General features: G+C 34.8%; 2 protein-coding genes across 5 annotated transcripts; both read left to right on the forward strand.

The window, feature by feature from the left end:
• The first annotated feature begins 217 nt into the window (after positions 1 to 217).
• On the forward strand, positions 218 to 6465 carry LOC124459665. The gene is made up of 8 exons (XM_047010187.1): positions 218 to 445; positions 2873 to 2917; positions 4278 to 4438; positions 4505 to 4816; positions 4887 to 5078; positions 5141 to 5235; positions 5382 to 5550; positions 5952 to 6465. The coding sequence occupies exons 1-8, from the start codon at positions 385 to 387 to the stop codon at positions 6351 to 6353; spliced, it is 1437 nt and encodes a 478-aa protein (XP_046866143.1). The 5' UTR covers positions 218 to 384; the 3' UTR covers positions 6354 to 6465.
• Positions 6466 to 7635: 1170 nt separating this feature from the next.
• LOC6640072 (arginine kinase) lies at positions 7636 to 16839 on the forward strand. 4 transcript variants are annotated; one of them, XM_023174867.2, is made up of 10 exons: positions 7636 to 7873; positions 8118 to 8264; positions 9987 to 10140; positions 10239 to 10396; positions 10622 to 10742; positions 13624 to 13704; positions 14226 to 14753; positions 14816 to 15079; positions 16448 to 16545; positions 16614 to 16839. In XM_023174867.2, the coding sequence occupies exons 2-10, from the start codon at positions 8127 to 8129 to the stop codon at positions 16794 to 16796; spliced, it is 1725 nt and encodes a 574-aa protein (XP_023030635.2). In that variant the 5' UTR covers positions 7636 to 7873; positions 8118 to 8126; the 3' UTR covers positions 16797 to 16839. The 4 variants fall into 4 exon arrangements, with proteins under 4 accessions (XP_023030635.2, XP_023030633.2, XP_023030634.2 ...); XM_023174865.2 differs by lacking the exons at positions 13624 to 13704; positions 14226 to 14753; positions 14816 to 15079; positions 16448 to 16545; positions 16614 to 16839 and adding an exon at positions 11798 to 13254; XM_023174866.2 differs by lacking the exons at positions 13624 to 13704; positions 14226 to 14753; positions 14816 to 15079; positions 16448 to 16545; positions 16614 to 16839 and adding an exon at positions 11798 to 13254 and having other exon boundaries at positions 7636 to 7834.
• Positions 16840 to 16863: the final 24 nt, after the last annotated feature.

Below are 16863 nucleotides of genomic sequence, written 5' to 3' on the forward strand. Positions count from 1 at the left end.
GTTAAATGCATTAAAAAAATACTGACCACAGGAAACTATAAAACTGTAGTTAAAATAAACACACATATGCTCTTTTAACCTCTACCTCTACCTCCCCTTTCGACCATCCGATTGCCGCGTTGTTCCCATTTCAAAACTGATTGTCTATGCAAGCACGCACCTCAAAAGGACTTCAACTGACCACGAACCAAGTCAGACACTGTTGAACTGTTAAAGGCAACGGATCTAGCCTAACCAGCCTAACCAGAAGCTTCATCATCCATACAGAAATGTTTCAAGTGAATCACTCGGATTGGAGTGATGCCCGAAGCCGTGGACTTTAATTTTTGTTCCACACACACGTTTAAATAATAAAAATAAAGCAAATAAAGGCAATTCATAATAATGCCTCCCAAACGACGAAGAAGATTTCATGGACTCTATTACCATTCATCGCCACCAAAAGGTGAGTAAAATATAATAAATATGTATATAATACAAACATAAAGGAATAATCATGTTAAACTTAATTGTTGACGGAAAGAATGGCTGAGGGCCAATAGCATGCCATCAAAAAATTTGCATATTGCGTGTTGTCCTCGTCGTCGTCAGCTCAACAAGTTTTTCGTCTCCCACCAACTTTACTCTGAAGTGTTTGTGTGTGTGTATGTGTGTAGAGTGTATGTTGCGGTGGAGTTGAAGTTGATGTTGGAGTATCTCACAGGCTATTAAGTGGCAAAATGCTAATGCGCCATTTCCGTGGCAATTTCGAATTGACTTTTATGGTTGTGTGTGAGCTAAACTAATTTACATGTCACTAACTAAATAAAATGTCTAGAAATATTCCTTAAGTGTGAGCTATGTATAGAATGTCTTGTACAGAAACCTTGACATATAGTCTTACATGTGGGTAAATGTTAATGACAAAACAAAATTTGTTTGCCATGCTTAACAAAGAAAGAATTTGTCACCTTAAAGAGAACCTACAATTTGGTTAGCCTTTTAGTTAGATTAATTTAGATTTATACGAGAAATGTTTTACCAGAAATCTTGAAAATTTTACTTAACATTCAAACTCAAAAAAAGACTTTCTTAAATATTTTTGGAGCAACTACATAAAAAGATACATAAAACAGCTTTTAAATTTTTATATACAGAGTCTAAAATTTTGTCCTCTTAATTTAAAAATATCATGAATGAGTTTGACAAAGTTTATAATTTCAGATAGATTTTAAATTTTTTAAAAAGAGTTTAGGAAGTTTGGAAACTTCTTTACCCTATAGGGAATGAATTACCTTAAAAATTTGTTAACTTTCAATGCCAAAACGATTTACGTTTCAAATTTTATAAACATAAAGTAAACACACACAATGTCTTTAATTTTTTAATGATAGATCAGAAATTTTGATTCAGAATAGATCGTTAACTAAATTTTTTAATTATAGATCAGAAATTCTGATTCAGAATAGATTTTTAACTAAAGCCGCATTCAGAGTTTTAATTTGATATTTCTAAGGCCCCCTCCCACTTGAAATGTTAATTGAATATTGCTGTAGTGAAAAAAGGCTATAAATTTAATAAAATACTCAAGAAGTTAATAGCAGATATTTAACTACGCAAAAAAGTGTCAAAACAAAAGAAAAAGTACATAATAATTATCTGAAGAAATGCTTAAAACAGTTTTACATTGCATTTGAAAAAGTTGACTTCTATTTGGAAAATGCAAGACATCATTGGCATAAAGGAACCTTCCTTCTCACGTAGTTGGTCCCTTGGCATTTTGGGTTATTTTTCAGACATAAGTTAGGTCAGAAAAAAGGTCAGCACGCGGAGTTTTTAGACGAGTCATGGACGACCTTTTCATTCCTTTGCAATTTTAATTGCATTTCATGTCAGTATTCTTTGATTTCACTATGGATTTTTTCTGCATTTCAATACACTTTTAACTTTAAAAAATTCGAACATTTGCCAAATTTAGGTCTAAAATGAATTAAAGTAATAAAAATTATCAACTTATTAAAGAATTTCAAATATTCACAAAATTTATGACTAAATTAGTGTGAGGAAGTTCTTTAAAAGTTCCCAAAAGATTGTCATTGGCATACTAAATGTAGAATACATTTGAACTAATAAAACCTTAAGTAAGTCATAGAATATCTAATTAGTTGGCAGCGGTAAATCGAACACAAGTAATATAACCCACATTTGCTTACTTAATTTTTAACGAATTTCATGCACCAAATAAGTAGGCTATGAAAACATGTTGAAGTAATTTCTTAAAGAAAGTATGGTTGGTCCCCTGCCAGAAACATATTTCTGGCCACCTATATCTGCTCTAATGAAAATGTTTACTTTTCCACTTACATAACACACACACACACACGGATACACATAAATATATATGTATGTCGGTGATTGTATATAAATACGTGACCTGCCAGTTGTGTTATTTATTCATGCCTCAACGAAGGAAGAGCGCGCGAACAGGACGCAATTATCCCTAGCCATTTTTTTTCTTTTGGTTTTTTTTTACTGTTTTGTTGCGCCCTCCAATCCTTCATCATCAGACGGTTGCTCCATCCTCTCTCCCCACCATTTGCATTTTATTTTCCTGTTTGACCACAACAGAAACAAGTGAATTGAGCTGTCCTAAATTCAACACCTTTCGTAGAATTTTAGTTAGCCAACGTAACTCAAACTTGGCAGACGTTAAAAAATAAACACACACTCACTGAACTAGCTATCCCCAACTAACAGGAAGGCCAACTGAGTAGGCATAGGTTACAAAGTTAGTACAATTTTATTTCGAAACCCACATCGTATATATATATATATTTATTTTGTAACTCGACTTAAACACTTTTTCTGAAAAAAATGACTATTTCACCTGCAGTAATGCCAATGAATCAGAATGGACGCAAGCGACGTGACAATGATGGTAAGTCCGGCCTTTAATCTATATACATTCATATATTCATATTCCTAGTATAGTTATAGTTGACTTTTAATTGTGGGAAAGTAACATTTCCAGCTGCGCTTTTCCTTTATCAATGATTTACATTTAGCCACGTGTGTGAGTGGATTCAATTTAAGGTTTTCAACCTTGAAAGAAACTTTTGCGTATTTTTCAAGTTGCAAAAATTTCCAAAAAAAAAAAACATAAAACGGAAATTGTCTCAAGTTTCACCCTCTTTTTTCGTTTCTTTTAATGCCACTTTAATGTAACTGAAAAGTCAAACATTTATTGCAATTTTACCTTTTTAATTTAGTTTTTTCTTCTCTCTTTTTTTTCTTTTTTTTGGCAAATTGCATGCCAACACGAACAGTTTGTACATCGTTTTTGGACTTGTTCCTCCCCCTAAGAAAAAAAAAACAGAATTGTTTACTCTTTGCGAGAGTTTGGGGTATATGGAATATTTTATTAGGCTATTGAACTGAAATTTCCACTAGTCAGGAGACATCAGATGTAAAAAGCTCTTAACTTTGTAAGCTTATCTATCTACGAATGCTTTTAAGTTATTAGTTTTTATTTCATTAGTTAGATTCAAGATGTTTTTTAAATCAGCTGATTCATCATTTTCGAGTGGACAAATTTTCATTAATTTTTACTTCAATTTGGAATAATTTATGCAAGAGTTCTTAGCTACTTAAGCTCTGTTTTCAATTAAGAAAATTACATCATATCTAATTTTATGATATCAATCAAAGGATATAATTGATAAAATCGAATTTAATTCGTATTGCCTATGACTTATATAATATGTGGAGCTCTATTATTATCATAAAAGATTCTGAAATCAGCAAACTCTCTAAATTTTCTTACCTTTAATATTAGTATCACATTTTTCATTTCACACAATACATTTATTAATCAACTCTTTATTTAAAATATATAGAAAACTTTAAGGATATCATTTAGCTATAATTTTTCTAAGAAATTTACCAACAAGACATATATTAAATAGATCCAGTTCCATAGTTCTATATAATAATACTCATACACAAAAAGAATATAAAAAAGATTTTAAAATTTAAAATGTAGTTCTTCTAGAGTATGAAATCATAATTCTCAGACTAATTGAGTTCGAACCTATTCAAAAAAGTATATATTTTTATAATTTGTATAATTGTTATATATCTTGTTTTATATTCCAACCAATATATAGGTACAACTGTTGTGTTCCACCCACAACTGTTAGTTAGGGTATAAGGAAAAGTGTGATAGATCATAGAAATATAATTTATTTTTGGGCCATGTATTTTTTCAATTTCCAATTTTCGCCTTTTGCGGCTAATAGATTTCTCGGTGAAATTATCAACTATACGTATCTGGATGCACGAAAAGGAGATTGGCAAATTGACTCGCATTCTGTGGGCGGGCCAAGGACATCGCCTATGCCAACAGGCTAGCAATAATGGGCGTGTCAAGCGTTTTTTGGCAGCAGTACCGCACGTTATGGTAAGCCCCATTCGATTTTCCCCTATATATATTCATAGATAAAATAACTTTTTTTCTCTACAATAGAATGCCATTAAGGATTTGCATCAGGCTGTTATAGATAATAATCTAGAGACCCTGCAAGTACAATTAGAGCCACCAGTACCCGCTGCTTTGGTCACTTGCAAAGATGGCAATGGTTTGAATGTTATTCATAAGGCAGCCGGTTTGGGTCATACCAAGATTTTGGAATATTTAATTGGCATATGGCCGGAAGGTGCCCATGAGATAGACATAACGGGCAAAACGCCGCTTCATTGGGCTGCGAGTGCCAAAAATAATATGCGCTGTTATACGCTTCTCACCCAGGCGGGTTGTGACGAAGAGGCTTTGGATTATGTGAGTGGGGCAGAGTGTTGTGTGTTGGGGGGTGGTAAAGTAATTAAAATTGGCTGCAAATTTATTACAGAAAATGAAGACACCTTCGTATTATCGTCATAAGCCTCATGAAATTGAGCGTGCCTTTTTGGTCTATGTGCCGGAAGCTCCACGTGTTTCGCCCGATAGCGTTACCGACTGGGAGGCCTTGAATGATGGCGAGAACGGGGTTGGTGGTGGTGGTGGGGGTGGTGATCACAGTACATCCCAAGAAATTGGCAAGGTTGGTGGTATAGAAAAACATTCCCGATGATAGTGTAAGGTAAATTCTTTTTTCCCTTTTAGAAAGCGATTTCGAAAATCGTTTCTACCCAACAAAATGGTCGCAAATCTTTAGATGATAGTCTAGAGAATACTTCAGAATTGGATACCATTGAGGGGTAAGTAAAGTGATGACGTATGACAGGAGGCAAGTTGGACAAGTGGGAAGAGTTTTGCTTCTTTTGGCTGGCTTTTTGGCTTGGATTTTGTTTCTTTATTTTGTTTTTTTTTTTGTTTTCCCTTCGGTTTTTTGCATTTTGACTAGTCTAAGTGCCAATGATGAGTTGGAAGACGATGACCTATCCAAGGTGGAGGAGAACGGCCAAGAGAATGGCAATGGCAATGACAATGGGGACGCAATGAAACGACGTCCCGAAACCCCAGCCACATTTGATCACAATGGTCAGGAGTCAGAAGAGAGTGAAGATGTGGAGGTTAGTTGGTTCTAACTAAAATATAGATATAGACAAATTTTTTTTGGGTAGATCAATTTTCGGTTTGAAATATTTTTGAGCACTTGAAAGCTTTTGCTGTCATATTTTACTTACTTATGATGCTCTCTTACTTACTCTCTTTCTGTGTGTGTTGTCTATGTGTGTTGTTGTTGTGTGTGTGAAAGTAAGCCATTGTCGGCCTTTAAACAAAAGCTTTTATTTTTGTTTTTTTTAGACCAAAAGAAACACTAAGCTTATTGTACATACAATAATAACAATATTATTGACTGGTAAAGATGAGTCGAAGATGAATTTGTATATATATATATATATTTTTTTTTTGTATATTTTATTTGGTTGTGGAAAGCAAATCAGTTCCCGACAATTGTTTACTTTTACAGAATGTGGCGAGAGATGTAAGCCAAGCAACAGAAGAAAATGGGAATGAGAAGGAGGAAGTTGAAGCAGCAGATCAGAAACAGCAAGATGAAGAACAGGTTGAAATGCAACAAGAAGAGGAGCAGAGCAAGCAGGAGGAGGAGCAGGAGGAGGAGAAGCAAAATGATGAGCAAGTTCTAAACGAAAAGACTGATGACATTGAAGAAGAGGCTAAGGATGATCAAGAAAATGATGAAACTGAATTGGATGAAAGGCAAACTAATGGAGATGATGATAAAGTAAATGATGAAGTGGCTGTTCCTGCTGAAAATGAAGATGATAATGCTTTAGCTGAGCCTCCTGCAGAGCCTATTAAAGATGATGATGATGATGATGACGATGAGGTACACATTGGCGTACTCTAAACTTTGTGAACCCGTCCAATATCACCCCGCCCACAAATACCCTTCTGTATCTCTGTAACTCTCTCTCCCAATCTACCTGTGTCTCTCTCTGTCTCTCTCTCTCTACAAGAAGTGTGTTTTATTGTAGTGTTTTTTTTTTCTCTCAATGCAAATTTTTGATTGATATTTCATTTTCTGTACTTTAATGTGGCGTTTCTAAACCAATGTGACTTGTAAAATGATTAAAAATTTCATCAAAAAAAAACCTAAAAGAAAGCAGTGCAAAGCAAACAACTAAAAACAATTAAAACTAACTGCAGCTTTACCTAAATAATCATTCTATTGTACCTACATATATATATATAGCCTATATATTTTATAAGATGCAAGTGTTAAGTTCTCTTCTAAAATGAAAAAATACAATTAACAAATTTTAACTTTCAATAAATTATTTGCAACCAGTGTCTTTTGTTCAAAAATTGCACTATACAAAAAAGACAACAACTAATTCTCAATGTGCCTCTTTTTTCATGTGTGTTATTTTCTATATATTGTGTTTTTTTTATTTTGGTTTTATTCTTAGATTCAAATCAATGCCAAAATACGCCTCCATTTTTTTGGTTTTGTTTTTGCACCACATGCATATCGATTGGCAAATATCAGCAGCTGTTTACTTCTAGATAGACGACTGACTTTATAATAATATGAAAGTGAGACGGTGGGGAAATGTGCAGCAGAAATTTCACTTTCATTTGCCAGGGGGAAGACTTCTGACATATATGTGGGTGGATTACGGTTTAGAAAGAGAGTGACTTCTCCAAGACACGGGGAGTGGGAGGACCTGTCATTGTATCCAAATGGCAACGGAGCATGCAAACACGTCAAAGGAGTAGAGAAAACAGTTGCAGGCATTAGATATAGCTATTACCATGATGTAGACGAGATATTCTCCTATTTTTAAGGGTCTCGTATAGTTATTTTACTATTTTCCATTTAACTGCAGTACCTTAAAACTGATTTATGATTTAAATTTGCATAAGGTGGCATCAAAAACTAATCTAAAACTGTAATAAACAAAACAATTTTTGTTTTTTTTTAGTGAGAAATATATAATTTTATTACACTTTATTTGTTGTTGGCACTCTTGTCTGCATACAAGTAGTATGCACTGTGTGTAATGTGTATTTATGTATATGTATCTATAGTTGTGGCCAGCACTTAGCCAAAAATGAAATTGTTAAAAACTGAAATGTAAAACCGAAAAACAAAACAAAAACTCCTCTTCAAAATAATTCATCTAGGATGTCATAACAACTGCCAAACAAAATGGTAAACTGGAAGAGACAGAACCCCAAATCGAGGCACAAGTGGAGCAACAAGAAGTCCAGGAGCCAGGAACCACCCAGGAAGATGCCAAGGAGCCAGAAGATGATGGCAATGAATCGCTTACGTCATCACTGGCCATTGAGGGTTTTGTGCAAGGAGCCTCTGAGGATTTTACAGTTCAGTCACAAACTGCAGCTTATCAAGTTGATGATGAAGTATACGATGCTAAGAATTATCCAACTCTATCTCTAGCTTAGTTGCTAATATATATCCTAAAGCACTTGGCTTCCCTCTCTAAGTTGCGCTACATCACCAACTTTCTTGGCTTTCTTTTGAATGGCTTTCAATGGCTGAAATTCGATTTTATTTTTTTATTTATTTCACCTTGCTTTTACCTGAGCACAATGTTAAACAATTGCAACAACTTTTTTATTAATTTTTTGTTATTTCTCTTCTTAGGACTTGCCCATGCAACAGATTGTGGAATCGGGTGACCTTGAACAGTTGGCTGAGATTGTCTTGAATGGCGAAGGTTCACGATTACTGGGACAAAAGTCCAAAGATCCAGATATTCAAGCGTTTCTAAATAATGTGCCTAGCTATATGGTAAGACAGATGTTTTTATTTGTTTGCGATGTAGCCAATGTTGTATGTTGTAGGTTAATCTTTGAGTCTATAGAATACGTAGTACATAGTATATAATATAGAAAATTCAACATATTGCTTTGCTTTTGTAATGGCATGTTTTTGGGTTTATAATGTCTACCTAATGCAAAATTGTCCTTATGACAATAAAGTATAAAAAGTTTGCAAATATTTTATATATTATTAATTATATATAATGGAAAGAACATATAAACTAAATAATTTTAACATAAAGTTACAAATAATATATCGATAGCATTTATATAGCAAGACAAAAAATGGATAATCATAGCACAAGAAACGATCTATCAGCTCAGGTCATGGGCGACTCCCTGGAGGGAGTCCAGGGGCTCTGTACGCCATCGAAATTTCCAATACTTTTTTTTTAACTCTTTTTATTCCGTTAAAAAGTCCTAAAAATGTTTTGTTCGGAGAGATTATCATATTGACAAAATGTCGAGATCAAAAATTACTACAATTACTGAGCCAAAATTCTGAATTTTATGATTCCCAAAAACATTTTATAAATCCGCTCATGGATCGGTTCAATTAATATCATATTTATTTATAAACCAATTTATAATCTTATAAAAGAATGGCTATTTAAATTAAATACAAAAAGATGAGTTCCCGGTCGCTAATGCTTAAGATATATGGAACTAACTTTGTAATTATCCATCCAATTTTAGAGCATCGACATTGCAATTCGTCACCTTCATATAAGTCATACCAGATTAGGCATGAAACCGTCAAAAAGCAGTTTTTGCTATTTGCTTCTCGTGCCTTAAGATTAAGACCATTTTGTAGTAGAGTTCTTTTTGTTAACCTTCGTTTCTTGAATTATCCGTAGAACTAAGCTTGGTATGATTTTTAGGCACATCTTCTAAATGGAGACATAGACTATACTGAGTAATTGACTCAGGTTAACTTATCATATAGACGATCTAGACATGCCTCTATTCCTTTATCTCAAAGTCGATCTACGAACTATGCTTGATAAACATTTTATGATTCTCTGAGCTGATTACAACCTCCCACACTCTGTAATCTGCTAAGAGTTTTCTCTTCCTCTACAAATGTCATTTATTCTTTCCTATTAAGCTCGTATGTATGTAGATAGCCGTAGTGTAAATATTCTAATCTGTTTGGCAGTTTTTTTTACCAACATATAAAAATTTCAACTTTTATCGCAACGAATGTGCTAATAAACAAACATTCTTAAAAAAATTTATGTTTTATTCTATTCAAAAATCCGAAAAAACTTAATCATGACAATTGCTATGCAATGTAATCACTCGATCTTTTCTTTATAGATAGTAATAGATAGAAAAAGCAAGTGATAATGAAAAATCAAAATTAAGAAACTGAAGAAACTCAAACTCATTCATCTCAATTTAGTGTATGGTTACTTTTGAATGAAGGAAAATAGGTAAAGAAACTTCTGGGTAAAAGTTAACTTCTGTCATCATATCGTATAACCAAATCAAGCCCATGGTAAACATTTTTATGGACTTTTCAAGCCATTTCGTAAGCCGAAACATAAACTTTCAACCTTTATGTACGCTCATTTGGGAAAAATGTTTGATTTGTAGCTTTTACGATTGCATTTCCTGGTTTTGGCCTACTAATTATGCATACGCCTGGTTTAATTTTTCTCTAATTTTCTTTTTTGGCTTTCGGCAGGAGAAAATCCATCGCGTGCATGATGCGGCACGTGATGGCAGTTTATTGGCATTGCAGCAGGCTCTGGATCGGCGGAAGTTTGCCATAGCTAAGGACGATATATCACCAAATGGTTCGACACCCTTGCATGTGGCCGTGCTCTTTGGACACACAGGTTAGAGCCAGTTATTATTATTATTATTTATATGCATTGGAGTTCATATTTTTTATAATTTTTCATTCTCCCTCTTCATTCTTGCTCACTCGAACAAGATATTGTACGATATTTGGCCTCTCGTTTTCCGGAGACCATGGCCGTAACCGATAATGATGGACGTACGCCCCTTCATTATGCTGCCACAATTAAGGATAATGGTCATTTTTACAATATGCTAATGCAATTGGGGGCCAATCCCAAAGAACTGGATAAGGTAAGAACCAAAAAAAAAATTAGGTAGAATTTTTTTTTTCTTTTTCTTTTTTAAACTTGATGAGAAGGCCAACACCTGGCTTGACTTTCAAATGTCAGAGCTGCAAGGCTCTCAAATCAATATGCCATAAATATAAAATTACCTCAAAAACAGAACAAAATAACTATTGTAGGGGAATTAGTTACTAAAACTTGCATTTAAAATTCAATAATAAATTACACGCAGCTGGGTCATACGGCCGAGTTTTATTTGGATATGGACAAATCGAAAGATATACTCACCTACACCGAATTGCTCAATGTTTTTGGGGCCGAAGAACTTGAGAACCAGTTGCTCAGTGATCAAGGTATGGGGGCATAAATGTACACTCTAAAAAAATTAGTAGCCGCTGTTAAAAAAAAAAAACACAATTTTATATTAATAAAAACTACTATCAATTCCTTGAAATTCGTCCTAAAAGTTATGACAATTAATAACTTATAATTATTTTCCTTTAAAACATTTAAAAAAATATATTAAATTATAGACATTGATATACAAAATGTTTCCATAAATTAGGAAAGGACCTAAAATGTTGACAGCCTTTCTTTTTGGGACGAATTTCTTCGAGTCTTCGTTTTGTTTTCAGTTTTTAGTTGAGTGTATTTTGTTTACCTACCCCACTCACCCACCAAGTCACTTCTTATTGCCTTGCTTTTTGTCTGACTTTAGTTTCACACACTCAACAAACACACACACACACTCACACTCGATTCAAGCAATCAACTCACCAACCCAAACATTTCAGACCACCCTCCAATCCAAGTAGAAATAATTAAAATCTATTCGTTTACTAACTCGAACTTCCGCACTGGACTGGTTACCCTTATGGCCTTCGTCCATTTAGTTCTCCGTCATCGATTTTCAGTCGCCTGCCGCACGTCCTTCACAGTCACACACTAACTTGACACACACACCATCACTCATTGTTCACTATTTACTGCCTCAATCCATGTTCATGCGTAATTTCGTTCAGGACGACTGTACGTTACTTGGCCTTTACCAGTCCAGTATTATTTTACGAAACAAACTAGTGACAACTGTAGAGCGGATAAAATAATAACTATTAAATAATGGCGGCAAATCGAGAATTCTTTAATGAAATAATTCACAATATTGATGATATATTTGGTATGTGTCGTGAAATTATTTAGCAACTTGCACTAATTGTTAGTTAAGCTTCTTACCTCCCTACCCCCCCGCATTGCACTTGCACCCGCCCAAAATTCTATAATGAATAATATCTTTTGTGCCTCGTTGTGGTGTGTGTGTATTGTGTCTCTATATATATATATATTCTAAATTCTTGTGATTGATAATCATCAAAAATTGAACAAAAATTCCACAATTTGGTTCGCTCAGTTCCCGATGATTTGCATAGCGCACGTCGTGAGTTGCAGGATGGAGAAATTTCGCGAACTTTGGAACGCTGTTTCAGTGTCATTGCCGAGTCGGGCAAACTGCTAAGCGGCACTACAGCCTCAGCCTTATCGCATCGGAAACCCCTGAGTGCATCGTCCTTACAGCTATCGGTTACTAGCTATCTAAGCCGTTTCCTTAAACGTGCCGTCTATGAGAAAATCAAGCGAAGGCAAACACGTTTGGATCACAATCTCTTCGATGTCTTGTGGCCAGCCATGCGGAAGACATCGAAAGCTCGCCATCTTGAAGAGGACATCAATTGTGGCATCATTGCACCGGATTTTGATGTCTTTGTGGTATTCCAGGAGTTTCTAGTGCCACTGCTCAAAGATATGCATTGCCTGAATATTGATGCCGACTTTAAGCCACATCCTCGTTTGGCCTACTTTCCCATGGATAATGGTGAACGTTTGAATACAGCGGCCTTTGTCTATGACGATGAATCGTTGCTGGTCACCAGATGTATAGTGGAGGCTTCACGTAATTTGGATCAATTGGAATTGCCATTGAATCTGACAATTGGTCAAATTGAACAAGCCGAACGCATGATGATGGGAAAAATATTTACAGCGAATTTTGCAGAGGCCATTGGTGAGACGGAATCGGGAAACTATTATACACTCACCGAGCTATTGGAACCTGATTCTGAGGTGGCCAATATGTTGACTAATTTGGGTCTAATGATATCACTGTTGGATACCAAAGATCTGGTTCAAGCGGCAGAGTCCACAGCATTCAACGGGGCCCTGTGGCCGTATGGGCGAGGTGTTTATGTCAGTTCGGCTCACAATTTGGCTTTATGGTTGAATTGTCAGGAGCATTTACGTGTGATTTCATCGACAAGTAGCAAAGATCCGGCTGATATGGGTGCGGCATATACCCGAGTTGGACGAGCTGTCACATATCTGGAAACGCAATTGCATTTCAAGGAGAGCTATCTACTTGGCTATCTGCAATCACGACCTGCCTTCTTGGGTACAGGCCTGAAAATGACAACCATTGTGAAATTGCCCAATTTGATGAAGGAATTGGATAATCTGCGTCATTTATGCTCAGTGCGTGGCCTTAGTATGGTGACGAATCGTCTTTCAAAGCTCACTGTGCGTCTTATCAATATGCAGAGCATGGGCATTGTGGAATATGTCTTATTCCAGGACTATTGTACAGCTGTCACCAATATTCTATCCTTGGAGAAGGACATGTCATTGACAAATTCTAAACATATTGCCACCATGTTGGTGAAAATATTTCGACGCAAGAAAAACAGCATTGTCGATCGAAACTAATGATCCACCATCCACCCATATTCCATCATCAAATTGTATATATATATGCTTATATCTACAGCACCAAATCTTATCCAACGATTAATACACTAATATACTTGTAGCCGTAGACCTTCTCCTCTATTCCTGCTTATGCTGAGCTTCTACGTTTCTACATACGCCGCACCGCCAATATCAAAACCGTGTTTCTCTCGTAATCGTAAGTTTCTGTTATATCCTTTCAGTTTTACACATAGTACCAAATAAAAAACAAAGAAAAAAACAAAAAAAAAACTAGTCCTAGTTGTGTCCTGTTGTGATGATGGCAAAGCCAAAGTTTTTAATATTATTTGCCAAGTTTTAATTTTTATTTTAAGTTTTCATTTCGAGCATCTCTCATGTGAATTGCGTTTACCTGCTTTCAATGTGTTCCATTTGTGGGGTTCCATCCTTAGCATTCGATTGACTAAATTCCTATTCCTCTCTGGATTCAATTTGCAGGTCCAAAGGCATCACAACCCATGAGCAATCTGCAAGCGAATCCCATCTTTAAGACCGAACAAGGCAAATATCTCGCAGATTGTAAGTTTATGTCAATAATTTTTATATTTGCAGATGGTCAAAAGTAAATTTTCTTTTTTTTTTTTATGGCTAAAAGATTTTTTCTTGTTTTCAAGGTGTAATTAATATATTAGTTTAGAAATTGTAAATTAACCATAACTGAATAATTTTTATTTTAATTTGATAGATTAATCTTTAAGAAACAAATTTTTTGCTAAATTATTTTTTAATGTTTAATGGTTAATATCATTATAGTAATTGTATTTACCTTTTTTAAAATGATCTTGGTATTTGAGATTCATTGAACTACAAAGCCTAAAAGTATGCAGTTCGAATTTTCATAAAAAAATCAAAATGTGAGGGAAAGCTGACAAAGGTCGCCAATTATATTTGAGGCAAATACAAGTAAAAAATACGTGTTAAGTTTAAAATTTTTACTTGATAACAAGAAATAAATTAACTTTTGCCCATTTTGCATTCTGAAAGAACAAAATTTATTAAGCACTCTAAAACAAATACCTACAATTTTCCATCTCTCTTAGCCCTCGCTGAGCCACTCATCAAAGCCCTCACGGAAATTGCCCAAAAACGTCCAAAAGATCCAGTGGCCTATCTTTCGGGTTATCTTCAGCAAATTGTGGGCGAACGTAAGCCCATTACAGAAGTTCAAGTTCATTCTGGTAGCAATAATTCCAGCACTTCGACAGCCAAATTGGCCAATAGTACGCGTAGTAATAGTAATAACAGTCGAGGTGCCTTCACCTCGAACAATAATGCAAATACAGATATTATAGAACTAGATGATGAATCCGCAGAGCAACAAGAGGCCGAAGATACACTGACCTCTCAGCATATGGAGGAAAGAGATGAGCATGGACAGAGTATGTTACATTTCGCCTGTGCCCGTAGCCATCGGCGTGGACAACTCTTTACATTGATCGAGGAATCCCGCATAGATATAACCTATCGAGATGAACTATATCGCACAGCCCGAGATGTGGCCCTGCAGGCCAATCAACCGAATAATGCTGCGGAAATTGATCGATATGTGGTGGCTCAGGCAATTATAGGTAAGAAAAATTAAATGAATTTTGTTTTTAAATTTAAGTAAATTTTCTCTCTATTTCATTAGGCAATGTGGAAACCTTTGAGCAACTGGCTTTACAGGGTTATGATCACATATTGGATTTGGAGGATGATAAGGGCAAATCTATAGTGGACGTAGCTCTATCCCGTCACAATGATGATTTGGTATCATTCCTGGGAAAATTACGCACCCTAGAAGAAACGCGTGAGGAACTTCATCAAATGATTAGAGATAATAATATGGAGAAAGTCAAAGAATTGACCTCTATAACAAATGCCAAGTGGTTCATTAAGACCAAAAACTATTATGGTAAGTTAAATGAATAGGAACCTGGACTGAAATTAACTAATCTTATACTTATTTATAAGAACTTCTTAATTTTTTGTTCTAAAAAGGGAAATTTATGCATATATGTAGGAACACCTAGGCGACTGAACAGAAAATAATCCTTAAGCCACTTTATATTTAATAACAATAGATTAACATATGTGTTTGAAAGAAATAAACAGAGACCAACACAACCTCTTCATCTATCAGCTCAAGCCTCAATCCTCTTCGATTATTAACCTATTGATGGATTTAACACTGATATCGTGCTGGGCATTTTTATATGCGTGAAAATAATTCTCTTTCTCTTCTCATTTTTTAAAAACAAACCTTTGTTCAAACGACTCTGACTCTGTAAATGAATTATGTATATTCGAAAAAGTAGAGCAAAACTTTGTTTCTTATTCATTCTCTTTAAGCCGGTTTAATTATAATTAATAATGTCGCTCTCAAAACCTAATTATATACATTCGCTTAAGAATTTACTTACTTACTTTTGGTTACTTTTCTTTACTAATACATTAGTCAGAGATGTAAACACCACTTTACATAAGAATCACTTTATTTTTTTGACACGTTTTGAAGTTTATAGAAAACAGTTTGTAAGTTTCATTAGAATCTCGACTATGCACTTAATCAAAGAGTGGATAGATAGCCATTTAGATAGTATATATTTAAAAACTTGACTAATGAGGCTACATATTGGTGGTTTTTATTAATAAATACAAATATTTTATATGCATTAGTAGTTGTGAGACTCACAAGGTGACTCTATCGACAAATACTTGTTAGGAAAAAGGGTATTTTTGGTACTTTTCATTTAATGCCTTATTATTCTAAGCCTGATTGGCTGGTGCGAATGTCGTCTTAGTATCCCGATAGCCTCTTTTTTAAGTGGAAAAACTTATTGTATGATTCATTGAAGATACTTTAATATCCCCCAATCCCATAAAGTCGTTGCAAGCTATATAATATATGATTTTGATATAAGTTAGCTATATTAAACTTCTATTGCATAGAAACTCATATGCAAAAGTTCAGCATTGTAGCGGTCTAGGAGGAGTTTGCGTTGATCAAGACATGACCTCGCCTCGTCGTGCCAATCCAAAATATATATACATTGTACGTTTTGGAGATGCTCTTTTCTTTTCTTTTCCTTAATATACTCCTTTGACAAAACACTTCTCGACATAGACATACGTAATATGAAAAAGATGTTTTTAAATTTTTGGAGGATACATTTGATAAAAACTTGAGCTCAATTGAGCATTTACTTTTTAGAACACGATCAAAAATAAATGTAGAGATTATTTTTACACTATTAATTTGTGTTTTCTTTTTACATTAAAGGTCGCACTGCTTTGCACATAGCCGTTCTGAAAGAGTCCGAGGAAATGGTTCAACATTTGGTTAAACTTTGCCCCGAGGCCCTAAAAATCACCGATAATGTAAGTGCAACGAGAAAACATTTTCGCTTTTAATTCGACTAATTTTAGTATCCTTTTTTTCCTTTTAGCTTGAGCGCACTGTCTTACACTATGCCATGGGCACAAATTCATTGGAGAGCGTTAGTCGAATTTTGATACAAAACGGAGCCAAACGTACGGCCAAGGATCTAAAGGGTCGCCAGCCTAGCTATTATTTCATTAATAAGGCGGATATATTACGTCTACAGGAGGAAGAAGAGGAGAGTCGTTGAGTTATAAGTGAAAGATCGATTATATTTAATTTTTAGTGAAATAATAATAAAAATAATAATAACAATA

The sequence above is a fragment of the Drosophila willistoni genome (assembly GCF_018902025.1).
Source record: "Drosophila willistoni isolate 14030-0811.24 chromosome 2L unlocalized genomic scaffold, UCI_dwil_1.1 Seg196, whole genome shotgun sequence".
Lineage (NCBI taxonomy): Eukaryota > Metazoa > Arthropoda > Insecta > Diptera > Drosophilidae > Drosophila > Drosophila willistoni.

Excerpts from the sequence above, each read along its gene's own strand:
- LOC124459665 (XM_047010187.1), top strand. The coding sequence starts at position 385 with ATGCCTCCCAAACGACGAAGAAGATTTCATGGACTCTATTACCATTCA. Across the intron at positions 2,918-4,277 it reads CAAGCGACGTGACAATGATG|ATTTCTCGGTGAAATTATCA; the intron begins GTAAGTCCGGCC and ends TGCGGCTAATAG. Across the intron at positions 5,079-5,140 it reads CATCCCAAGAAATTGGCAAG|AAAGCGATTTCGAAAATCGT; the intron begins GTTGGTGGTATA and ends TTTCCCTTTTAG.
- LOC6640072 (XM_023174865.2), top strand. The coding sequence starts at position 8,127 with ATGCAACAGATTGTGGAATCGGGTGACCTTGAACAGTTGGCTGAGATT. Across the intron at positions 8,265-9,986 it reads ATAATGTGCCTAGCTATATG|GAGAAAATCCATCGCGTGCA; the intron begins GTAAGACAGATG and ends GGCTTTCGGCAG. Across the intron at positions 10,141-10,238 it reads CGTGCTCTTTGGACACACAG|ATATTGTACGATATTTGGCC; the intron begins GTTAGAGCCAGT and ends CACTCGAACAAG.